Here is a 26,947-nt window from a genome sequence, read left to right as displayed (position 1 = left end):
TCTTCAGCTCCTTGCACAAAAATTAATAGTTATATAATTACATTTTTACTGGACGGTGGGGTACGACTTTACCCTGCGTTCAGTGGGATGGAAGATAAGCCTGATAAAAACCGAAGGATAGAAGCGTACGATGCAAGTTATTCAAACCGATATCCAAGCCAGTTAGTCGGCGTTTGCCGTGTTGAGGCCTGACTGGCTAATGGGAGACACCTCTTGAGCCGGTGATATCCGTAATGAAAAAATAAATTAAAATTAACAGCTTCTAAAGTGGATTGAGATAGTCCTAGAATAATATTATTTGATTACTAATTTTACTATTCTGCCAAAACATGTCTATGCTTTTATATGAATAAATATTATTTCATATTTAAAGCTATTTAAATTAAATAACAAATCAAATTTATTTACCTAACCCTAATCAAACTAAAAATTGCGGCTCTTTAAAAACTGGGAAATTTTGTAAATTGTAACTTTTAGCTCTTGCGTATCAAAAGTTTGCCGACCCCTGGTCTAGTTGGTTGAGCCCCAATGTCAGACCAGAATGGTATACGGACCTTATGTCACACTCAGTTTTCTGTTTCCGATAAACGATGGCTAATTTATGCAGAGGTCAACGCCACGTCATCGAAAGTTCAGGGGTAGAAAATATAGTATTACCCCCCCCCCCTCCTCCCACTTCGCACATTAGATGATGATTTCTGTAAGTGAATTTGAAATAAAGATATCAAAACGTACGAATTTTGATGTCGCCGATAGTGCGCTAATACACCATGCTCTTTCCCACGCACATAAGCCCTGCTTTAATTTTAACATAGGACAACTACCTGCTTGGGGAAAATTGCGAGATATCTTCTATTTACGTCTTTCAGTGCAGAATGATACGAAAGATGAAATTCGCCCGATCGGTGAGTTGGAAGACCCAGATTTCAGTTCTCTGTTTATTTGAACCAACCCAAAAACTTACAGACAGTTCTGTTCATTGTTTTGAAGTTGTTTTTCTGGTGAGTTTTGAAACGTAACCATTAGTTCTCCTAAGTTCTCCTGACTTAAGTCACACTCCATTAGTTCTCCTGACTTAAGCCACACTCCATTAGTTCTCCTGACTTAAGTCACACTCCATTAGTTCTCCTGTCTTAAGTCACACTCCATTAGTTCTTCTGTCTTAAGTCACACTCCATTAGTTCTCCTGACTTAAGTCACACTCCATTAGTTCTCCTGACTTAAGTCACACTCCATTAGTTCTTCTGTCTTAAGTCACATTCCATTAGTTCTTCTGACTTAAGTCACACTCCATTAGTTCTTCTGACTTAAGCCACACTGCATTAGTTCTCCTGACTTAAGTCACACTCCATTAGTTCTCATGACTTAAGTCACACTCCATTAGTTCTCCTGACTTAAGCCACACTGCATTAGTTCTCCTGACTTAAGTCACACTCCATTAGTTCTCCTGACTTAAGTCACACTGCATTAGTTCTCATGACTTAAGTCACACTCCATTAGTTCTTCTGACTTAAGTCACACTGCATTAGTTCTCCTGACTTAAGTCACACTCCATTAGTTCTCCTGACTTAAGCCAGGCTAGACTTATATGACAATATATATAGCCTCCATCAGAAGCACACAATTGTTGGTCTGGCAGGGGTCTCCAAACTTTTCAGCCCGAGGGCCGCATTAACTATCAAATTTCAGTTCGGGGGCTAGTTTCTTCCAGGCATGTCTTTGATTTTTCTGGGCAAAGTTCCTCAGCCATCACCAACAAACGATTTTTCCTTGGACAAAAAAATCTCCGCGGGCCGGATCAGATGACTTAGCGGGCCGCATCCGGCCCGCGGGTCGTAGTTTGGAGACCCCTGCAGAGTCTAGAACATGAGTCACTAGTAGGGTGGAACCTAGGACAAATACCAGAGGTGTAGCTGTTAGGGTAGGGCGGGGGGCTGGCCTCACTTAATCACTAGGGACGCCACTGGTCAAAGCTGATGTACCCAAACAAGAAGGGTTTCAAACGTTATTTTGTAAAATGTTAGGGACTTAACGATGATAAAAATGTAAGATTTAAAAAAGTAAGATGAGATGTTTGATGAAAAAAAGTTAGATAAATAAACCGGCAGTGATCTCCCCTAAACTTTCTCGAATATTCTTATGGGTATACGACAAATTCCCGAATGCCGTTTGCCCGAAGGCCGATTTCCCGAATGCACTCTTGCCCGAATGCGACAAATGTCCGAATGGACACTTGCCCGAATGCGACAAACGTCCAAATGGACACTTGCCCGAATGCGACAAATGCCCGAATGGACACTTGCCCGAATGCGACAAATGCCCTAATGGACACTTGCCCGAATGCGACAAACGCCCAAATGGACACTTGCCCGAATGCGACAAATGCCCGAATGGACACTTGCCCGAATGCGACAAATGCCCGAATGGACACTTGCCCGAATGTGACAAATGCCCTAAGTCCACTTGCCCGAAGGCCGTTTGCCCGAAAAATGTTTATATTTATATATTACCAAATAATCATTCGTAATGAATTTAAATTTTAAATGTTGATAAACAAAACATATTTACGCAAAAAGAAAGAAAAGAAATAATATTATATTATTATCTTACCCCTCAGACATTCTTAATTAATTCGTATTTGCTGTATAAAGTGTAGAGACATACTTTCTCTTTCATCTAAGAAATAAGACAAAAATACCCTTCTATTATATCTCAGGATTTTAAAACGAATTTTGCTTTCTTTATTAACTAATCGCTTTAACACATTGTTTAAACAAGGTGCATTAAATGGAGATCAAACATATGTGACTACCTTTAGTTTTTAAATTCGCTGCCTAGTCCGCGCCTCGTTCTGTTGTGAAATAGTTACCAGACAAGCTAAGCATAACAAGATAAACAAACGCGCTTCTGTTCAATTGTGCGAGACGCCGCGCCGCCTACACCATATCATACGTGCTGTATAACCACCACAACACGACGGCTAAACAAGGTGTTCAAAACATTCATCAAAAGAATATAAAGTCACCGTCGCTTACATTTAATAAAGAGTAACAATTTTTTACAGAAATGTCTCAGTTTAAAAAAAAATCAAAGCTACATTTAAAAAATATAATCAACTTTGTTTTTATGCTGGAAATATCAAACATTCTAGCAAGTTCAATTACAGGGTAATGGTGCCTTAATCTAACTAACATGAATAAAAATTAGTCATGTGTACACAGACATTCACAAGACTGAGTATAAATGTAATTTAATTTATCAACCCCTCTCCCCAATGACCACAACACAGTGAAAATGTTGCTGTACTGTCCAAGCCAGTGTAGTGATTGACAAGTTTGTCATTGTCCTTTATCCTTTCAAATGAAAGATAACGTTTAACTGATCCTTCTAATACATTTGTCTCATCTTCTGTGGTATTACTGCACCCAATAGCTATTACTTCTGGACCTGGGTCTTCACAGAACTCACCAACAATTTCTTCAGCCCCAATGTCTAGGTTGCACACAACCATTTCTGACGATTCAACTGTTGATCCTTCGCCCAAGACACATTTCACCACAGTAATGTTGTTCTTTTGGTGTGGTTGCACAGTTTCTGTCCTTTTTTGTCGCTTTAATAGCCTTCTTTTTATGGCCACTTCATGTGTCTTGGGGGATATTGTCCAATCAAAAACAGATGGCACTGCCATCTTTTTTAAACATTTAAAAATCTGGGATTGCCTGAAATAAAAATTGTAACATACAATTAATATAACTATTAATATTAATTATAGTGTGGTAATAGTAGACATAGTCTAGATAGAGATGTAAGACTACGATTTGTGATTACACTAAGAGTACCTCTTGGTCATAGGATTACTACAGGCAACACTTTGTTCAAGGGTTACGATTCTGGCATATATATAACACCTAGGCCATATTAAGCCATATTTTTGTATTAGAATGATTAGAATTAGATCTAGATATCTAGTATTAGACAGAATTAATGCAATGACGACAACTACTAGATCTAGTCTACTAGATCTACTACTAATACTGTCCAATACTAGATCTCTAGATAGGCCTATATTATATTGTAAATTAAGTTAGGTGGTAAATTTACCTGTTGCAAAAGTGGTATCACTCTTAAAATCCTCTTCTTTAAGATGTCTTTTACAGACAGTAGACTTCTTTGATGGTTCCCACTTGCCATGATCAGGTTTCTCCCGTCTGATAGCTGCGATCCATTTTGAACGAAGCTCTTTATTTTTGGGGAATAAGTGTCCACCTTTTCCACGACGCTTTGGTACAGAGCAATTTGCTGGAATTTTTCAGTCTTATACACTTTATAAAATAATTAAAACGCACTTGAAAAGCTATCCATTATAGATAAATAGAGTCAAGTCGATAGAGGTTTATTGATTGTTGTGCTTTGATAATAACCTACATCATCGTGTCGCCACCTAGCGGCAGGGGTGGCCACTATGCGTAGCAATATCGCCTATTGTGTTTATGAGAAAAAATTTAAACTGCAATTGATTAATAAGGAAGTCTATTCGGTAATATTATTTACTATCTAACATTATCATTTTTTGTGCAAACGGCCTTCGGGTAAGTGGCATTTGGGCAGTTGTCGCATTCGGGCAAGTGTCCATTCGGGCATTTGTCGCATTCGGACAAGTGTCCATTCGGGCATTTGTCGCATTCGGGCAAGTGTCCTTTCGGGCATTTGTCGCATTCGGGCAAGTGTCCTTTAGGGCATTTGTCGCATTCGGGCAAGTGTCCTTTAGGGCATTTGTCGCATTCGGGCAAGTGTCCTTTCGGGCATTTGTCGCATTCGGGCAAGTGTCCTTTAGGGCATTTGTCGCATTCGGGCAAGTGTCCTTTCGGGCATTTGTCGCATTCGGGCAAGTGTCCTTTAGGGCATTTGTTGCATTCGGACAAGTGTCCTTTCGGGCATTTGTCGCATTCGGGCAAGTGTCCTTTCGGGAAAACGTCCGGCTCCCATTCTTATATGGCACTACGGGGGATGGCAACTCGGGAAATAGACAATAGTTTAAATCCATTTTTAATTACTTAAATTTTTAAAAATAGAATAGAATCTCATAGAAAAAAAAGAAGTGCGCACAATGTGAACGCCAAACAAAATGTGTATAATTGTATGGAATATTATTAGTACTTTATAAATTCAAATGCTTTTTTTTGCGAAATCGAAAAAGCGTAAATTACTACTTCCGGTCATAGGAAGTTACTGAAAATTTTACAGAACGCAGAGAATTAGATCTTTTACTTACGTGTTAAATTTCATTTATCTATCTGAAATAGTACTCATGTTTTAGGCTTTTGAAAAATTGAAAGTAGAAAAAGTTCCATTTTCGGTTATCGGAAATCGCTGAAAAGATGATACAGATCTACAAATTTGATATAATACTTAGATTTGAAATTTCATTAACCTAGCTGTAACAGTACTCAAGTTATCGTGTTGGCAGAAACACATACATACATACACACAGACCTACAGACAAAATTGCAAAATTGTGTTTTTCCTACTTAGGGACGTGTAAAACGTCAAAATTTGTGAAAATATCGATTTCGACTTTTTTTCACGATTACAATATTTCCTCTATACTTCGTATATACGAGAAAGTAAAAACGGGGGGAATTAAAGCCTTCAGGTAACTAAATTGGACCATGACATAAAATAGCTAAGCATCGAGCGCAACCATTTTAAAATAATTTAATTAAAGATTAAATAAAAATACTTTGAACCATCTTTCATTTTAATTAATTTTTTGTTATGAATTTTAGTTCTCCATTACGTTATTTTTTTTTTTAAATTTACTTAGAGTGTTCTTTCTATAAATTTTCCAGTGATCTATCTTTCAGGTTTCTCATGTATATATTTCGATCTTTTTGAATATTAAAAATAACGGTTGATAAGAGACGGGGGAAGGGGGGGGGGGGGGGTGTAAGAATATTTGAAGACTTTGTGGGGGATAAGCCAAAAAAAAGTTGATAAACGCTGGTCTACAGTTTGTAGTAGACTTCAAGTCTACAGTGGTCTGATGTTTGATTAGCGTGTAAACGAAGATATGTATCACTACTGTTTGATTAGCATGTTAATTAAGATGTGTTTACCCCCTATAGAGCCGCCATCACTACTGTTTGATTAGCATGTTAATTAAGATGTGTTTACCACCTATAGAGCCGCCATCACTACTGTTTGATTAGCATGTAAATTAAGATGTGTTTACCCCCTATAGAGCCATCACTACTGTTTGATTAGCATGTAAATTAAGATGTGTTTACTTCCTATAGAGCCATCACTACTGTTTGATTAGCATGTAAATTAAGATGTGTTTACTTCCTATAGAGCCATCACTACTGTTTGATTAGCATGTAAATTAAGATGTGTTTACCCCCTATAGAGCCGCAATCACTGCTGCACCGATTCTCAATTCCCTTCTCTAGGAGTGTAGGTGAGTCGAAACGAGGTGAGTGTGCCTGCGGTTCACTCTAGGCGGGAGAGCGGGGTGAGAAGTCACGGTTTTTTTTGTGGGCTCGTAGTTTGGTCGTCACGAAGATTCTTCGTCATGTAGTTTGGTCGTCAGGTAGTTTGGTCGTTTTGTAGTTTGGTCGTCAAGTAGTTTGGTCGTCACGAAGATTCTTCGTCATGTAGTTTGGTCGTCAGGTAGTTTGGTCGTTTTGTAGTTTGGTCTTCACGATGTTTCGTCGTCACGTAGTTTGGTTGTTTTGTAGTTTGGTGGCTTTGTAGTTTGGTCGTTTTGTAGTTTGGTCGTTTTGTAGTTTGGTCGTTTTGTAGTTTGGTCGTCAAGTAGTTTGGTCGTCAAGTAGTTTGATCGTCATGTAGTTTGGTCGTCACGTAGTTCCGTCGTTTTGTAATTTGGTCGTCAGGTAGTTTGGTTGTTTTGTAGTTTGGTCGTCACGTAGTTTGGTCGTTTTGTAGTTTGGTCGTCACGTAGTTTGGTCGTCACCTAGTTTGGTCGTTTTGTAGTTTGGTCATCACGTAGTTTGGTCGTTTTGTAGTTTGGTCGTCACGTAGTTTGGTCGTCACGTAGTTTGGTCGTCACGTAGTTCGGTCGTTTTGTAGTTTGGTCGTCACGTAGTTTGGTCGTTTTGTAGTTTGGTCGTCACGTAGTTTGGTCGTTTTGTAGTTTGGTCGTCACGTAGTTTGGTCGTTTTGTAGTTTGGTCGTCACGTAGTTTGGTCGTTTTGTAGTTTGGTCGTCACGTAGTTTGGTCGTCACGTAGTTTGGTCGTTTTGTAGTTTGGTCGTCACGTAGTTTGGTCGTCACGTAGTTTGGTAGTTTTGTAGTTTGGTCGTCTCGTAGTTTGGTCGTTTCTTAGTCTTTCTTTATAGTTGTTTTTTTTTGCTGTCCATTGATTGTCTTGTTTAGCGGCTGTCGTCAGGTTGTCGTATGACGTGCTCTTTAATGTGTAAGCACGAGACAAATACCGAAAGTTTCCTTAAAACAAAAACATGATGGAGTGTCAGTACTGCATACCTTGAATATAATAAGAGTGTGAATTCTGGCTCGAGCTCTCCCAATGGCTCGCATAAATTATGTCAATACCTGCAATCAATGAATGAATTAGTCCAACATTGATAGAATAGCTAGAACGGCGCTTTGTAACTGTTTGCTAGTGTACTATGTGGTCAAGGGTCCAGCTAGTATTGGTGCCGTGTGACAATAGTCAGATGTTACGGTTACGTAAGATGTACACCCTGATGATATTTTCAATAAGTCAGAGTTTTCAAAGTAATTTATTTTGAAAGAATTTCCCAGAAAAAGTGTCATTCAAAACCCGCAAACAGTCTAAGTTTAAATAATTATTGCAAAAATGTAGACTATTGGAATGAGTAAAACCTGTACCCCCCGAGAGGCTAATGCCGAAAAGAAGGCTTAAAAGTTCGGACTATCAGAAGTTAGTCTGTTGTTACACCTGTACGTTTGTACGTTGACTAAGCCGCAGGTAAGTCCTTTCCAACCAGCTCAATACAAAAATAATCTCTCTAACTGCCCCTTAATTGACATAATTTATGCGTAGTCCTGTTACTTTTTAAAGTTGGTGAATTCAATTGCTGTTGGATCTTTCTGTTTGGTTGACTTTTCGTTTGTTTACACATTTAACAAACATAGAGAAATATTGATCTTTATACAGAACTTATCTCCCAGCTAAATTTAAAATACAAACGGTTCTATTAATGTTTACGTCTCATAGAGAACTAATCTCCCAGCTAAATTTAAAATACAAACGGTTCTGTGAATGCTCACATCTCATAACATTAAAAAAGCTCTCAGCAAAGTTATGTAATCTAACGAAACAAAGGCTGCAGATTGCGTGGTGACACCGGCTTACATGGGCACGGCGAGCGCTAAAGCTGGGCTAAACGATGGCTTTATTTGTGGGTGTAACCATTCATTCCACTTTTTCTCTTTGTTAGCTTTATACACGAGTCGATGGGCCTATTTTATTTATTACATAAACCTTTGCAAAAATCATCATAGCACTTAACAGAGATGATTTTATTTTACTTTTTGTTTACCCATTTCGTCATGTATTGTTTGATTCGTGAAAAATTCCACAAAATAAGATTTCATATGACTCAATTCTGTTAACAATAACATTCCTGTATATTTACATTTCGCGTCTGTTTTTGGCCCATTTCCGGTAAACCACTTAGGCTTTGTTTACTTTTTGTTGTTGATAATTTTAAATAGCTTGGCATAAAAATAGCATGTGGTTTTGTGTGGCGTGGTTGTGTGGCAATACAATTCTTTCTTCGCTGTACGACCCAATTACAATACATTCACATTATAATCATCCATCATCAAATAATAAATCTCTTGTCAGCTATTCATTTGTTCCAATTGAACCTTTTGATAATGTAACCTCGTGTAGTGTTACAAATATATCTACAGTTCATCAACTTGAAAACCCACATCCAACCCAATCACGTTGCTCAAATAAATAAAGCGGGAGTGATCTCGCATATTACATTTTATAAATATAGAGTCGCGTAGAAATAAGAATTGCGCAACAAATGAAAATAACAATGTGTGTCAAATAAAACCAAAAATGTGTGCCTTATAAAGGAAATATCGATATTTTTAAAATTAATTAAACATCTAATTAAGCCAAATTTAATATCACAGTGCATTATCATCAAGTCTAGACTTACGTGAAAAGTTTCGAAAAAATCGGTCCGGAATAAGTGATACTTCTTTCAGAAAAGAAATAGCAAATAGCGTCAAGGAATACTTACGTTCACCGAAAATCACTCGAAATTTGACAGAAACGGCACACACGTTATCGGTATTTTAGAAACCAGAAATAGATTAAGGTACAACTTCCGTTTGTTGTATAAGTTTGTATATAAGTATAAGATCTTATACTTATATATGAAATTTCGTCTACCTAACTGAAACAGTCCTCAAGTTATATTGTTCACACGGAAATTTAGTAAAGTACCACTTCCGATTTCCGAAAGTCGTTCAAAATTTAACAAAAATATGCGCATACAATATAATACTTATAGATCTATATACAATTTTATCCACCTATTTTAATTGGAATCAAGTTATTGTGTTTTGAGAGAATCGCTCAAACGTTGATACAGAACTACAAATTTGATACCATATGAAATTTCGTCAACAACATAATCAAGTTATCATGTTCACAGACAGGCATGCAGACAAAATTGAAAAACTAAATTTTTCCGACTCAGGGAGGTGTAAAGCGTCAACGCTTTTTTTTTGCACGTTTCCAAAACTTTTTCTGTACTTCGTATTCGAGAAATTAAAAACATCGAGTGTCGGTTGTCATTTAGATCAAGTAAAACGTGCAAGCCTACTTGAGACTATTAAAGTAAACTTCTGGGCTGCTAGCCTAAGTGTATCAGTAAAGTACAGAAATGCAAACTTTGACGTTTAAATAACGACATAGTTAAACACGAGTCTTAATACTTTTTCATATTTAGCGTATATAGATCTAGGAAGTAACTATCGTGCACACAAATTGAATGAAATTTTGAGTTTTCTCGGTTTTACACCTCCCTACTTTAACATAGGATGTATAGCAATCTTGCGAAAAATATAAATCGAGATTTTAACTAATTTTTACAACCTCCCCCAAACACGAAAAATTTACTTATGCAATCCTGTCCGTCTGTCTGTTCGTCTTTGTGTATGTAAACACATCAACTTGAGTCCGCTTGAGTTAGTTTGACAGAATTATATATATATATATATATATATATATATATATATATATATATATATATATATATATATATATATATATATATATATATATATATATATATATAAGTGTTATAACGAATACATAATTTTGTCTGAAATTTTGAGCGACTACTGGTAATCTAAGAATATACCAGAAAATTTATAAGAGATTACTCACGCTTTATTTACGACTGTGATGACCACAGTCTGTCCAACAGTCTGTCCCACAGTCTGTCCAGGTCTGTCTGATGACCACAGTCTGTCCCACAGTCTGTCCAGGTCTGTCTGATGACCACAGTCTGTCCAGGTCTGTCTGATGACCACAGTCTGTCCAGGTCTGTCTGATGACCACAGTCTGTCCAGGTCTGTCTGATGACCACAGTCTGTCCCACAGTCTGTCCAGGTCTGTCTGATGACCACAGTCTGTCCAGGTCTGTCTGATGACGACAGTCTGTCCAGGTCTGTCTGATGACCACAGTCTGTCCCAAAGTCTGTCCCACAGTCTGTCTGATGACCACAGTCTGTCCAGGTCTGTCTGATGGCCACAGTCTGTCCAGGTCTGTCTGATGACCACAGTCTGTCCAGGTCTGTCTGATGACCACAGTCTGTCCAGGTCTGTCTGATGACCACAGTCTGTCCCACAGTCTGTCTGATGGCCACAGTCTGTCCAGGTCTGTCTGATGACCACAGTCTGTCCCACAGTCTGTCTGATGACCACAGTCTGTCCCACAGTCTGTCTGATGACCACATTCTGTCCAGGTCTGTCTGATGACCACAGTCTGTCCAGGTCTGTCTGATGACCACAGTCTGTCCAGGTCTGTCTGATGACCACAGTCTGTCCCACAGTCTGTCCAGGTCTGTCTGATGGCCACAGTCTGTCCCACAGTCTGTGTGATGACCACAGTCTGTCCCACAGTCTGTCTGATGGCCACAGTCTGTCCAGGTCTGTCTGATGACCACAGTCTGTCCAGGTCTGTCTGATGACGACAGTCTGTCCAGGTCTGTCTGATGACCACAGTCTGTCCAGGTCTGTCTGATGACCACAGTCTGTCCCAAAGTCTGTCTGATGGCCACAGTCTGTCCAGGTCTGTCTGATGGCCACAGTCTGTCCCACAGTCTGTGTGATGACCACAGTCTGTCCCACAGTCTGTCTGATGGCCACAGTCTGTCCAGGTCTGTCTGATGACCACAGTCTGTCCCACAGTCTGTGTGATGACCACAGTCTGTCCCACTGTCTGTCTGATGACCACAGTCTGTCCCACAGTCTGTCTGATGACCACAGTCTGATGACCACAGTCTGTCCAGGTCTGTCTGATGACCACAGTCTGTCCAGGTCTGTCTGATGACCAGTCTGTCCAGGTCTGTCTGATGACCACAGTCTGTCCCACAGTCTGTCCAGGTCTGTCTGATGGCCACAGTCTGTCCCACAGTCTGTCTGATGACCACAGTCTGTCCCACAGTCTGTCTGATGACCACAGTCTGATGACCACAGTCTGTCCAGGTCTGTCTGATGACCACAGTCTGTCCAGGTCTGTCTGATGACCAGTCTGTCCAGGTCTGTCTGATGACCACAGTCTGTCCCACAGTCTGTCCAGGTCTGTCTGATGGCCACAGTCTGTCCCACAGTCTGTCTGATGGCCACAGTCTGTCCCACATTCTGTCTGATGGCCACAGTCTGTCAAGGTCTGTCTGATGACCACAGTCTGTCCAGGTCTGTCTGATGACCACAGTCTGTCCAGGTCTGTCTGATGACCACAGTCTGTCCAGGTCTGTCTGATGACCACAGTCTGTCCCACATTCTGTCTGATGGCCACAGTCTGTCCCACATTCTGTCTGATGGCCACAGTCTGTCCAGGTCTGTCTGATGACGACAGTCTGTCCGGGTCTGTCTGATGACCACAGTCTGTCCCACATTCTGTCTGATGGCCACAGTCTGTCCCACATTCTGTCTGATGGCCACAGTCTGTCCCACATTCTGTCTGATGGCCACAGTCTGTCCCACATTCTGTCTGATGGCCACAGTCTGTCCAGGTCTGTCTGATGACCACAGTCTGTCCAGGTCTGTCTGATGACCACAGTCTGTCCCACATTCTGTCTGATGGCCACAGTCTGTCCCACATTCTGTCTGATGGCCACAGTCTGTCCCACACTCTGTCTGATGGCCACAGTCTGTCCAGGTCTGTCTGATGACGACAGTCTGTCCGGGTCTGTCTGATGACCACAGTCTGTCCAGGTCTGTCTGATGGCCACAGTCTGTCCCACATTCTGTCTGATGACCACAGTCTGTCCAGGTCTGTCTGATGACCACAGTCTGTCCAGGTCTGTCTGATGACCACAGTCTGTCCCACATTCTGTCTGATGGCCACAGTCTGTCCCACATTCTGTCTGATGGCCACAGTCTGTCCCACATTCTGTCTGATGGCCACAGTCTGTCAAGGTCTGTCTGATGAGCATAGTCTGCCCAGGTCTGTCTGATGGCCACAGTCTGTCCAGGTCTGTCTGATGAGCATAGTCTGTCCAGGTCTGTCTGATGTCCACAGTCTGTCCAGGTCTGTCTGATGGCCACAGTCTGTCCAGGTCTGTCTGAAATGCGGCCCCTGCTTCCCTCATATAGGAGCAACTGTAAGCTCGCCCAGGTAAAACTCCCTACCCCACACTTGTGTTATGGTAACCTATCAACAAACAAGGGCCCTAGAACGTCAACAGTTCCTCTACACACTGCTTATTTCCTTGTGTAGCGCTGTGTAGCTCTCTCGACTGTAGTGTGTACGATGATCTAGCATCGTAGGATTCTTAATTAAGATAGTTATTAATTTTTTGTATGGTCGCCGACTAAAACTTCAGAAGTCGTTTTTACATAATGTCAAAAATACCGAAAAACAAACATTTTGTTTATTTTAGTCTTCAATGATCTTCTGGTAAACATGAAGTTAATAAGAGTCTCCACGAAAGGGGTCCCGCTGTTGCTATGCCGATTTTCCATCCCGTATTATTTTGACACAGAAATATAGACCACCATCAATGACAACTCAAACACAGGCCATCTTTAATGTAAACATCAAGAATGACAACCATAAATGACAACATCAAGACAGACCACTATAAATGACAACATCAAGACAGTCCACCTATAATGACAACATCAAGACAGTCCACCATAAATGACAACATCAAGACAGACCACCATAAATGACAACATCAAGACAGACCACCATAAATGACAACATCAAGACAGACCTCCGTAAATGACAACACCAAGACAGACCACCATAAATGACAACATCAAGACAGACCACCATAAATGACAACATCAAGACAGACCTCCGTAAATGACAACATCAAGACAGACCACCATAAATGACAACATCAAGACAGACGATCTTAAAATAAAAACATAAAGACAGACAACATTAAAATGATAACAGTATAACTCAACCGTCCTCATAACTATACCACAATTCTGCAGTCAATTCGCATGTTTCTGTGACTTTTTAGTTTTAAGAAACATTACTTACGTATGTCATATTGCCTACCACCACCGTATATATATATATATATATATATATATATATATATATATATATATATATATATATATATATATATAATATGCTATAATCTAAATAAGTGGAATAAAACTTAAAGTGTCCCCATAACACCTGCCAGTAAGTATTTTCTGCAAATTCAGGGTAATTGTGTTTATAATTTATTTTAATAAATTCAGGGTAAATTGTGTTTATAATTTATTTTAATAAATTCAGGGTAAATTGTGTTTATAGTTTATTTTAATAAATATGTACGATAAATCCAACTAGCTTCTGTATATAATTTTGGCTGCTTCTTGCAACATGTCGACCGCACTTGTGGGTATGAAGTACGGGAATGCTGAATGAATGGAGTCTTTTATAACAAAAACAAATGCCTTGCCTCCTTAGATTCTGAAAACAGGTCAAGGAGCTGTTCCAGGGCGCCGTCTCAGTCAGCGTCCAGAAGAACGTCTGTAGATAATGATAAGTATCAGATCTGCTGCCCACAGAGCAGTGCATGCTGGGTGATTTTGTTTGACGGTGTCATGCTTTTGGGCCATGCTACCCTTTAGACGGAATTTATAAGTGTGCCATCTAGCTCAGGCTTTTAAAAGGTTTATCGGCAAGCTTTTACCCATTTGATGTGACTGGTTGACGGTATTACTACAATGGTGTTTGAATCGGGCAGAGCCAACCAATGAGGAAACGGAACCACACGACTGGGTGGGTGGCACATGTCTTCTCATATGTCCGCGGCATTTTTCACCGGAAAGACAGAAGCACAGCTAAATAGTAAATTAAAAAGTGATGTAACTACCAGAGGCGTAGCGATGGGGGGGCAGGGGGGTACATATGTCCCCGGGCGCCGACCTTAGGGGGCGCCAAATGGGTTGTAAAAACAAATTAAAATGTCATTTTTGCTGCATTTTTGCATTATAAATAGTTTGGGGGGGGGGGGGGTGCAAATCGAAAGTTTGAGGGGGAGGGTGCAAATCGAAAGTTTGAGGGGGGGGGGGGGGTGAAAATTTTCTCCCGAGGGAGGCGCCAAATTGAAAGTTTGTCCCCGGGCGCCGGGAAGGGTCGCTACGCCTCTGGTAACTACCCAGGTTTATATTAGAGGCATAGAGACATATTCCGTGGACAAGATTCGCTTTAGCCGACTTGAACTTAAATAAATTTCTGCTTCGCGTTTTTAAATAGCAGAACTTACCCGAACAAAACGTATTTAGTAGTGGAGTCGATTGGTCTGACCAGCACCATAGAATGAATTACGCATTGCACTGTTCGAAAGACAGTCAAAACATTAAATGGAACAGTGACAACACCAAAATTTACTTACTGCTATTTTTTTTTCCCGCATATTATTTTTATCATCTAGAATCATTTCAACGTGCTCCGGCGATTTTCGAATGAAACACGGAACACGTTGACATTATTCTAGATATGTTGTGAAAAACGCAGGCATTTTGTAGAATGCGAAGAGATATTAGGAAAAGTATGATGTATCACGAAGATCGGTTTTATTTCAAACCTTGCCGCAGCAATATAAGAATCATTGCTTGTTGTTCAGTTGGTTTTCCTATTATTCAATTCTTATTAGTATTTTGCATGCTTTCTACAACATTTTGAAAGGAAGGGTGTAAAAACCTGCTTAATAGTCATAGGTGACAGCTTACGAGAAAAGCAGTCATGAAAAGTTAGCAGTTATAATAGAAAATTATTTAGAAGCATTAAGTTCAACTAGATCTATGTTCTATGAATTTTAGTTGAGCGACATTACGTTTAGGTATAAAGTGTAACATTAGTGAACGAACTAAAAGCTCCCCCGTCAGGATCTTTAAAATTTAATTCTAGTTTTCAAGCGACTTTGTAAAATGATTAAAATTGACTTTATTACTTTATTATTTTTATCAAAATACAAAAGAAATTTATAAAAACAGAGGCGTAGCGACCCTTCCCGGCGCCCGGGGACATACTTTCAATTTGGCGCCCCCCTCGGGAGCAAATTTTCGATTTGCACCCCCCCCTCGAACTTTTCATTTGCACCCCCCCCCCTCAAACTTTCGATTTGCACCCCCCCCTCGAACTTTTCATTTGCACCCCCCCCCCCCTCAAACTTTCGATTTGCACCCCCCCCCTCGAACTTTTCATTTGCACCCCCCCCCCCCCTCAAACTTTCAATTTGGCGCCCCCCTAAGGTCGGCGCCCGGGGACATATGTCCCCCCCCGCCCCCCCCTCGCTACGCCTCTGTATAAAAAAGAAACTGACATCTTTTTCAAACAACTAAGTGTCTGATAAGTAAACTGTAAGACAACAACAGAGCTCATCTGTTTCTGTCAACTAGTGTTAACAGTGTGGTCAGCACTAGATCTATGTAGTTTTAGTATAGTATACACCAGGACGCAAACCTGGGCTCCGAACTCGTAACTTTTCCTCTAGCAGTCGTTCACACTAGTTTTAGACCCTCCGGTCGTTCACACTACTTTCAGACCATGCATACCCACATTACTGAAATTATCGTTTAATTCTTCTTTATCTAACCATTTGTTTTTTAATTTTCAATAATTTAAATCCGAGTATTTCTAGCGTCAAATCATTTAAATATCTAGTGACAAGTTACTTGAAACGAAAGTAGACTTCATGGTGTAATTAAAAAGTCAAACCGTAGTCTAAACATGCTGTGAAGTGAACGATGCACCTGAAAGTGAAATCTAACACGCCAGGTGCAGACTTCGTAAGTGAACCCTGGTGAGAGGAGTGAGCCAAAGTAAACAGACGGAATTTGTTAAAGTTATAGGCAACGAGATCTAAATCTATTATTATTTATAGATGACTGACTAGATATAGATATCTAAATAAATTATAAATAATCATTTATAATGTAGGGCGAGATAACAAAAATTGAAAAAATAAAATAAATATCTAGAAAAGTTTATTCAAATTATAATACGCCTTTTTAACGCACTGATAATTTTACAAAAATTAAACTAATTTAAGAGTCTAGTAGTTTGCTTTCTTTATTAAAAGCATTGGTCGCCCAAATGTGTTGGAGACTTTATGAGTGGAAAAAGCTCTTATGTCAATATTTGGAGTCAACCTTTTGTATTTCTAATCTAGCAGAGGAAAGTTTAACTAAATCCCTACATTAGAAATGTGACATGAGTTACAAGATGTATGTGATATTAACCCACAAACAAGCAAAAAAAAACAGAAATTGTGAACTTAGTAAAAGCTTGTAAAAATGGGAACGATTAGTTAGATCTATTATTATTTAGACCTAATTAAATTTTAAAATATGCAAGGTGTACAATACAATCTAGTTTAAAGATTTAATTCTTGATCTGCTCTCTCTAGACTAGATTTGTTACGTTATACATGTGCATGCTGGTATGCTATAGCATATGTAATGTAGGAGGCCTATGTAGGCCTGGCTATAGTTTAGTTAGTTGTGGTTGGTGGAATGAGTATTCACATTGCTTTAGTTATGGGTGATAATTATAAACTCTACTAGATCTCTACTAGATCTAGTAGTATAATCTAGTAAAACCTATTAGAGTGTAAGTATACTATGCCTATACTATAGTTTGTGGCATGACTAGGTGGGTGATACCCAGCATGGTAACCAGGGTAACCCCCTCCTCTCTCTGCCAACAACTATTTATAGAATAGGCCACTAAAACTACAAATAACTTGGTGTTATCACCAACCCCCCCTTGTGTCAAACAATGCTAACTGATGTATATAGGCCAATTAATATAATTTTAGAAAGTAATGAAGCTGGTAAGAAAACAATTCTAAGTTTTCACATTTAAATTAGCTCTACATTTAATTTTGGTGTCACCCTCTGGATGGCATCACCCATTCCAGGCTACACCCCTTCCCCTCACCCCTTCCCCTCACCCCATTCCCCTCCTCCTTGTGAGGCTACTGAGTGTATTACAAATGGTTAAATATTTTTCTTAATTGTGGTATTTATGTACTTTTAATATTACTTATGTCATATTGCACATTTGTATGCTTCTACTGTGGCTTTAACTTTTGTTACAAATTATTGTTATTTGTATTGTATTCATAAAAAAAAATGAAATCAAATAGCCAACAACATTTGTTATACAATTTTGAGCTCACAAATTACATGTTACTTCACCAGGTGATCAAACAACCCAAACAGTTTTTTTAATAATGTTTTGAAATGTGGTTTTAATTATGAGTTATGGTGTCTGCTTAAATATTTTCATGAGTTAAGGTATCTGCTTCAAAATTTTCAGGCAAAAAGAAACACGCTGGTATGTGCACATTCAGCTAAAACATTGCACTTGATAACCCCACTTGTCTAAAGTGGAAAGAGCTGTTCACATGAAATTAGGCCACCATTTACTTTCAATAAACAATACTACCAGGGATAAAGAAGAAATTAATGAATCAACTCTAAGAAATAAAATATATGTGAACTGCTCTTATTAATATTTTTTATTTGTAAAATTATTAACCGCAGTAAAAATTTGATTAATTTTTGTTTTTTGTAATGTTTTTTAATCAATAATAAAATTTAATCATAGTTATTAATTCAGATAAAATTCAAATTAATATAATGTTTCGTAATGTTTTGTAAAAATAATACAGCTAAAATGATTTACTTCGCATCTTGTTAAAACATAATTATTTTAACCAATTTCTTTTGAGCATCGATTGTTTACCAAAACTTTTAATACAAATGTTTGCTTCTAAACTTCCCTCATATTTCAGTAATTTTAATCTTCTCAGCAAGATTATGAAGGGTTTTGTCCTTCTATGAACCAGAAATGACTGTTAGAGTGGAGCGTCTATTTGGATGCTCCTAAACCCTAAACCACACATTACAAGAAAACTTTTTAACTTACGTATTCTCATTAAAATTTGATTTTTTGAATGGTTTTAAAACTAATTGAATGCAATAAGTTTTTTGTCTTTTAGTATGTTTATAATGCTTATCCAAGCTTATTTACCATTACCTATATTTAGGAGTTTCTCTTTTGAAAGGAACTCATCAGAAATGTGAATGTAGAACACTTTATTTTTAAGCAATTATTACCTAATATTTTATCCTCTAAAACAGCCTTGCTACAGTTAATATATCCTAAAAGGCAGAAATATAATATTGTCTTGTACTTATCACATTATACACATGTTTTAGGCTCTTGGTGGAACTCAAATATAATTACAAAAATTACAATTGCATTGACTTTCCATTAAAAGTAGATCACATTGTGCATGATTAAGCTTTGCTAGCATGTGTTTATTCCATGTATGTAACCATGCATATCCCAACCTTCCTCCAACTTAACCTTATACAATACTTCATTACTTTAAAAAAAAACCTGGACATTTCAGTAAACAAAAATTGTTTCTCAACCACTGCCTTCACTCGTTATACATTATGAGTTTTAATTTTTTTGCTTTATTCAACTCAGAAATTATTTTAAAACATTAAATATTTTTAAAATTTGAACAAAACTCATGTACATTACATTTGACTTATTAATTAAAGTTTATATCATAGTTAAAAAATACTAGCTGGAATATTTACAGAGATAGCAGAGTTTGTCTTTACATCATGTGTTTGATACAGTTGGAACTGGATGTGAAAGGTTTCCTCTTGTTTTTAGAAGCCATTGTGCCAGCAGTACCCACACTGAAAACAGAGGATGGAGATGACGCTGGGATACCAATACTTGGGGAAATTAAATCTATTAAAATCGCAATCACAGAGTCTCAGGAATTTAAAGTGAGTGCTTGTTTTTTTTTATAGGTTGGATACAGTCAAACATTAATTATTGTCATTTGTCTCAACAATAACACCAGGCTAAAAAAATGGACGTGGTGGTCGCAAAAGTTTACTTAGTGGTCACCACATCTCACTAAGTGGTCACCACATCTCACTAAGTGGTCACCACATCTCACTAAGTGGTCACCACATCATTTACTTAGTAGTCACCACATCTTACTAAGTGGTCACCACATCTCACTAAGTGGTCACCACATCTCACTAAGTGGTCACCACATCTCACTAAGTGGTCACCACATCTCACTAAGTGGTCACCACATCTCACCAAGTGGTCACCACATCTCACTAAGTGGTCACCACATCATTTACTTAGTAGTCACCACATCTCACTAAGTGGTCACCACATCTCACTAAGTGGTCACCACATCTCACTAAGTGGTCACCACATCATTTACTTAGTAGTCACCACATCATTTACTTAGTAGTCACCACATCATTTTCTTAGTAGTCACCACATCTCACTAAGTGGTCACCACACCTCACTAAGTGGTCACCATGTCTCACTACATGGTCACCACATTTAAGTAGTCACCACATCTCACTTAGGGGTCACAACATCTCACTAAGTGGTCACTACATCTAAGTGGTCACCACATGTCACTTAGTGGTCACCACATCTCACTAAAGGGTCACCACATTTATTTAAGTAGTCCTGTGTCTCACCAAGTGCTCACCACACATTTTACCTACAGCTTACAATGCTAGCCACCATAATGTTTCCCAGTGTGTTCTGTCACTGTGTCTCACCAAGTGCTCACCACACATTTTACCAACAGCTGACAATGCTAGTCACCATAATGTTTCCCAGTGTGTTCTGTCACTGTGTCTCACCAAGTGCTCACCACACATTTTACCAACAGCTGACAATGCTAGTCACCATAATGTTTCCCAGTGTGTTCTGCACACCTGACCTACTCCTCGTGGTCCCCACCTGTCTTTGTACTTGTTCCAACAGAAAACAGTGGACAAGCTCCTGAAACAAGCCACGCCCTCATCTATTATAGGCACCTCATCCTGGAAAGAGCAGTTTGTGGCTGCTGTTACAGTGAGTTCAGGTGAGATGTTGTTTGCCTACCATTGCATCTTATGGTGCCTGCTACAGTAACTCTCTAGTTATGAGGCTTACTAAATAACTCTGAAAGTAAAAACTAACATTAGAAAATAGTTTTAAATAATTTGAAGGATATATTACAAAAGAACATCTATCAAAATATTTTGTTTAATAATATGTTTGTATTTTTAAAAAATGTATTGTATAAATATCCAAACCTGTAGCAAGTATTGAATGCTGACTCTAGTACAATATGTTCCCTCTGAATAGCTTGATCCAGTTTTACTTTATATATTTATGTGTGTGTGTGTCTACGTGCACGCCAGTGAGTGCTGTGTGTATCAATTGATTTTTTTCCCTCCTGTTTACTTTTAAATAGAAAATAATCAAAGAGCTACTTGGAATAGTTCACAATTGACTCTATAGATTTATAAGCAACATTTCAAGCTTCCCTGACTTTTAGTTATCTTTTAGGTTGACATTTTTTAGTTGTTTTTTTTTTTTACTTTTATACATTTTATCTTTATTTTCACAACCAATGGAATGACTTGATACGTTGCAGAAGGTAATTTTTTACATTCTCATTAAGCACATCCCAAGTAGAAGGGGCTTAGTTGGTTTTTTTATGAAGAGTTCCACTCTTTGTTTATGTAGTTCTCTTTATTGTGTGTAGAGATTCACTATTTACTGCTTATCTGTGACTAGTGTTTAATACAACACAGATGCCATTTTGGCCCTTCTTCCAAACACCAAGCACTGCATTTAATTTCTAAATAATTCAATTTAAATGACCATTTAGAAAACAATGTTAAAATTTAAATATGAAATGTTTTGAAAACGTATATTAGAAAGAGACTGTGCTATGCATTATAAATATCTAATCCAAATTTTAAAACAATTTGTTTTGCTTTAATATAAAAAGAGAAAGTGACTTGTATAGCACAGTACTTCCTACTGTCATGCCTTTTGCCTTCACTCTTTTTTTATCTATCACTTCCTACTGTCAAGATATCCCAGCCTCTCCATCTGACATCCCATCTCACAACCTAGTCTCTCAATCTAACATAGCACTCTCCCCACCCCATACACCACTCTACCCACCTCTCAGCCCAGTCTCCTCACCTCACACCTCAGTTTCCCCACCTCACACCCTAGTCTCTCGATCTCACATACCACTCCCCACACCCCACCCCACACCCCACTCTCCCCACTTCACACCCCAGTCTTCCCACCTCACACCCCAGTCTCCCCACCTCACACCCAGTCTCCCCACCCTACACACCACTCTCCCCACCTCACACCCCAGTCTTCCCACTTCATAGCCAAGACTCCCAATGGTAAATATTGATGAACTATTGCTGTAGTATTTGTCTAGATCTGCTTGTAGTGGCCTGTAGGACAAGTAGCATCAACACTATCTGGTTAAGGCCATTAGAATGTATAGCCACACAAATGTTTTGTTTTTAACACTATCTGGTTAAGGCCAGAAGAATTTATTGCTGCACAGAGAAAATGTTTTGTTTTTAGCTGACATCACATACATTTTGACACACTTATATGATATATGTGTTAAGTTTCTTGTTTTTAGGTTGATCAAAGCAGCATTACTCTGTTAAAGTAAAACAAATATACAGAGTTCCATCCCTTGCCACTATATCCCAATACATTGTAATAACTAAAAACCTTTAGTAATATCATAATATATTTTTGTGTCATTTGTATCACCTGTTTTAATTGTGTCTGACTAGTTAATTCCTAAACTAATCATATTATCAACTCTGTAAGAATTACAATAGTATGTTTATTTATTTTAAGAAAAATAATTAAGAATCATTTCTAAAAGTATGTATCATTTTATTCATGCTTACTGAGTGGAAAAAAAGATAACAATATTTTAGAATCATTTTTTAGTGATATTTAAAAAAAAGTAATTCTCTCATTGCATTTAGCAAAATCAGGTTGATTATTTTTAACACACGAATAAAGGTCTTTTACCTGCCAGTATGTATTAGACCTGTGCAACAGAAGGTGTAGATTTGGTAGTGGCTAATCATCCTTGTCAAAACTTATTTTCTCTTATAATTCAGTGTATAATTCAGGTGATGTTACTCTTGTTTCTCTCACCTTTTAAGTGATAATTCAGGTGATGTTACTCTTGTTTCTCTCACCTTTTAAGTGATAATTCAGGTGATGTTACTCTTGTTTCTCTCACCTTTTAAGTGATAATTCAGGTGATGTTACTCTTGTTTCTCTCACCTTTTAAGTGATAATTCAGATGATGTTACTCTTGTTTCTCTTACCTTTTAAGTGATAATTCAGGTGATGTTACTCTTGCTTCTCTCATCATACAGGTGATGATTCAGGTGATAATTCAGGTGATGTTACTCTTGTTCTCTCATCATACAGGTGATGATATTCTTGCTTCTCTCATCATACAGGTGATGATTCAGGTGATAATTCAGGTGATGTTACTCTTGTTCTCTCATCATTTGGGTGATGTTACTCTTGCTTCTGTCATCATACAGGTGATGATGCAGGTGATGATGGCGTGGAGAAGCTCCCATCATGCATGGACTACATGATGCACTTTTTGACCCTCTTCTGGAAACTGATGTTTGCCTTTGTGCCTCCAACAGGTTGGTTTAGCATTGTATGGAACTTGTTAAATCTTAATGCAACTTGTTAGATCTTAATGGAACTTGTTAGATCTAAATGGAACTTGTTAAATCTTAATGGAACTTGTTAGATCTTAATGCAACATGTTAAATCTTAATGCAAAATGCTAAATCTTAATGCAACTTGCTAAATCTTAATGCAACTTGTTAAATCTTAATGCAACAAGTTAAATCTTAATGCAACTTACAAGTCATTATAATCTTATATATTACAGCATTTACTTCTAGACACAATGAGTAACTTTTCTATTTTTTCCTCAGACTATTTTGGAGGCTGGGCTTGTTTTATTGTCTCCATTATAGTGATTGGAGTAATCACAGCCGTTATTGGAGACATAGCTGCTGGCTTTGGCTGTACAGTTGGTCTGAAAGATTCTGTCACAGCCATCTCCTTTGTGGCTTTAGGCACCAGTGTGCCAGGTGAGTGGGTTCAAAGTTCACTTTGTCTTGAGAGTCCAAACTTGTCTAAGAGTGGGTTCAAAGTTTACTCTTTCTTAGGAGTCCAAACTTGTCTTAGAGTGGTGCAGTTTGAACATTTAATGTCGTGAAGTGCTGTCTTAGTTTTAGATCTCAATTCTATCTTATAAAGTGTTACATTTATTTGGGTACATAATATGATTACAGATAGTTTCCTGGAATTTAATTTATAATGTAATCATATTTAAATTACGTAGCTCATGAGATAGCCCAGCCATAATTGATATCAGGGTAGTAAAAAGAAATCTTTTCAAAGAAGTTGTAAACACACATATATACTTAAAATATATATTTAAAATAATTCTTAAAGCATACAACCATACATAATCCTTTCTAGACCTAAATTCGTACTAATTTATAATTTATGAGCTGTTTGATTGTATTTTGTTAGAACTAAAAGGACATTTTGTTTTCTTCAGATACCTTTGTTAGAACTAAAAGGACATTTTGTTTTCTTCAGATACCTTTGTTAGAACTAAAAGGACATTTTGTTTTCTTCAGATACCTTTGTTAGAACTAAAAGGACATTTTGTTTTCTTCAGATACCTTTGTTAGAACTAAAAGGACATTTTGTTTTCTTCAGATACCTTTGTTAGAACTAAAAGGACATTTTGTTTTCTTCAGATACCTTTGCAAGTAAAGTGGCTGCCGTGAATGACCGTTATGCTGATTCTTCCATCGGCAACGTCACAGGAAGTAACGCAGTCAATGTGTTTTTGGGGATTGGTATTGCTTGGACAATAGCAGCAGTCTACCATGCCATCCATGGAAGGAAGTTTGAAGTTCCACCAGGAAACCTTGCCATGTCTGTTACTGTTTTCTGCATTCTGGCCCTACTGACTATTGTAATTATGATGGCGAGGCGCCATAAGTTTATAGGTGGGGAGCTGGGTGGACCCAGGTGCATACAAATTTTAACAACTGTTACTTTATCTGCTTTTTGGATACTATATCTTCTTATTTCATCTTTAGTAATATACTGTTATATTCCAGGTTTTTAACTATGTATTTATACATTGAAAATACCCAGCCATTTTCTACAATGTTTACCGTGTGTGTATTAACCCCACAATTAATGAACATGAATAAAGATGAAATGATTGTGATACTCTGGTATGACTGTCTTAGTTTTTATTTAGTGTTGTATGTTTTTTTGTTGAATTCTTATGCAATGCTCTATTTGTGCCAGTTAGGCTGTTGAGTTGGTGTCAATTTGATTTGTTAACATTCATCATTTTTATAAATATAAATCTGATGCTGCAGTACAAAATTAACTTAATATATTCATGTTATGTGTGTTTTAAAAATGAGTCAACTTTTATATATATATATATAAATATATATATATATATATATATATATATATATATATATATATATATATATATATATATATATATATATATATATATGTGTGTGTGTGTGTGTGTGTGTGTATATATATATACACATTTATCATTTTATTATTTCTAAAATGGAAAGAAAGTATTTGTGGTTTTATTATTTTTAACAGCTTTAGATTTAGGAATTTCTTTTTATTTTCAAGATATTTTAGTTACATAAACTTTGTCACCTCACATGTTTAAGTAACTTTCTGATTTCACAAAGTGGGGGGTGAGCAGTTCACATTTTAATGTTTAACTTGAACTTCTTGTTTGGTTAGCTTTCTCTCATGTTAGCAGATGGAAACATATTGAAGTTCTATTTTGAAAAAAATAATGTTCCTGTCCTATAACCCAGCTATTTAATTTTTTCAACCATTGAGATCAAGTTTAGAAAGTCTAATGTTTTTATAACTAAGCTTGTGTAAACATTAGTAGTTGTTGGTCATTGTCATATCGAGACTGGTAGAGATTAATAAGGACGATGTAAACCTAGTTCTAGTGTATGTGCACTTGTTTGATTTGAATAATAGAATATGTGTAGTGTGAGTGTGATGCAAAAAAAATAGCAATGACATAGACACAAGACTAAATAAACAATTGGGGGTTTGACATTGTAGAAAAAGGACGTGTTTATATATAGTGTAGTATTAGTATATTAATTAAAATTTTTTTTATTTGTGTTGAACTTGTTGAGGTGTTTCATTAGTGTCATCAGAATTAAGATAGTGTTCCCGTCCTCATCACTTAACTGTGGTTGGAGCAACAGAAATAAAATTCATTCATTGTCATATTACTCATTCATCCCCCTCATTCATCCCCCCACCTCAGTCATTGCCTGGTGTAATTGCTTCTATTTTGCACTTATTCTATTTTTGTAACAGATTGAGAATTTAGTACCCAACAATTGCTTGAGCTATTTAAATTATAATCACTTACTGATAATTAAGGGAAGATGATGGGAGGTACCATATAAATTTTATTCTTTCTAGCTGAAGCTTTTAGTAAGGGAAGCGACCATGCTAGATTAATTCTTGCAACTAAAACATCAGTTAAGGGGAGTTATCATGCTAGCTTAAGTTAAATGCCCTAATTTTTGCAACTAAAACCTGTGTGTGTGCAATATTCATTTCAAAGTTGTGATAATGATTTAAATAATTTATTAAACTTTGTTTCAGTAACCATTTTAGCCCACAGCATTAATAGCTAACATTTTCGTATGGTTAGGTTATTTTTCTTTCTTCACCAAAAACCAAATAAACAATTGTTAGTACCCTAACAAAAGAAAATAATTCTTTCCTCATCCTTTAGAGTCATCTATTGCAAATGTGATGATAATACATACTCTTTCTTTTTGCACATTTTGTCCCCAAAGCTGGTAATATATGTGGCAATAGAAGGGGAAAGATAAAAATAATTGATGATTAAGTGGGTTATTGCCAGCATCATTTGTATGTGTGTGTGTGTTATGACTTGTCATTTCTGTTCAAGAAGTATGATAATTATAGTTATCTAAGAATATTATTTTCTAAACACCAGTTAGGATCTAGATTTTTCTATTATTGTAAAACTTTTTTTTTTTAAAATGAAGAAAAAAACTTTATTGATAAATTGTTTGATAACAAATTTAAAACAAAATATTGTAGAGCTAAAATAAAGTAATAAAAGCATTTTTATCTTTTTCAAACTCTAAAAAAACTCTGAAATAAAATGGGGTAGCAGTGTTTTCTTATAACTATCATTGCTGCAACTTGCCTTATCTATTTTT

At 37.4% G+C, this 26,947-nt stretch overlaps 1 protein-coding gene across 9 annotated transcripts in view; it reads left to right on the top strand.

Annotated features, from left to right (window-relative positions):
• LOC131952643 (sodium/calcium exchanger 3) overlaps window positions 1–24,903 on the top strand; it is a 158,978-nt gene extending 134,075 nt beyond the window's left edge. For 3 of the 9 annotated variants that reach the window (XM_059315395.1, XM_059315397.1, XM_059315396.1), the window contains 7 exons: window positions 816–905; window positions 6,407–6,472; window positions 19,416–19,534; window positions 20,550–20,649; window positions 23,171–23,281; window positions 23,582–23,740; window positions 24,422–24,903. In XM_059315395.1, the coding sequence (XP_059171378.1) occupies window positions 816–905; window positions 6,407–6,472; window positions 19,416–19,534; window positions 20,550–20,649; window positions 23,171–23,281; window positions 23,582–23,740; window positions 24,422–24,798 (1,022 nt within the window). In that variant the 3' untranslated portion in view covers window positions 24,799–24,903. Of the gene's footprint in view, window positions 1–815; window positions 906–6,406; window positions 6,473–18,038; window positions 18,057–19,415; window positions 19,535–20,549; window positions 20,650–23,170; window positions 23,282–23,581; window positions 23,741–24,421 lie in introns of all 9 variants that reach the window. The other 6 variants (XM_059315399.1, XM_059315398.1, XM_059315403.1 and 3 more) reach the window with 6 other exon arrangements.
• Window positions 24,904–26,947: the final 2,044 nt, after the last annotated feature.

Source organism: Physella acuta, unplaced genomic scaffold (assembly GCF_028476545.2).
Source record: "Physella acuta isolate Inbredline_101_S28 unplaced genomic scaffold, ASM2847654v3 ptg000883l, whole genome shotgun sequence".
In the NCBI taxonomy this organism is placed as follows: Eukaryota; Metazoa; Mollusca; class Gastropoda; family Physidae; genus Physella; species Physella acuta.
This window is presented reverse-complemented; position numbering and strand designations above follow the sequence as displayed.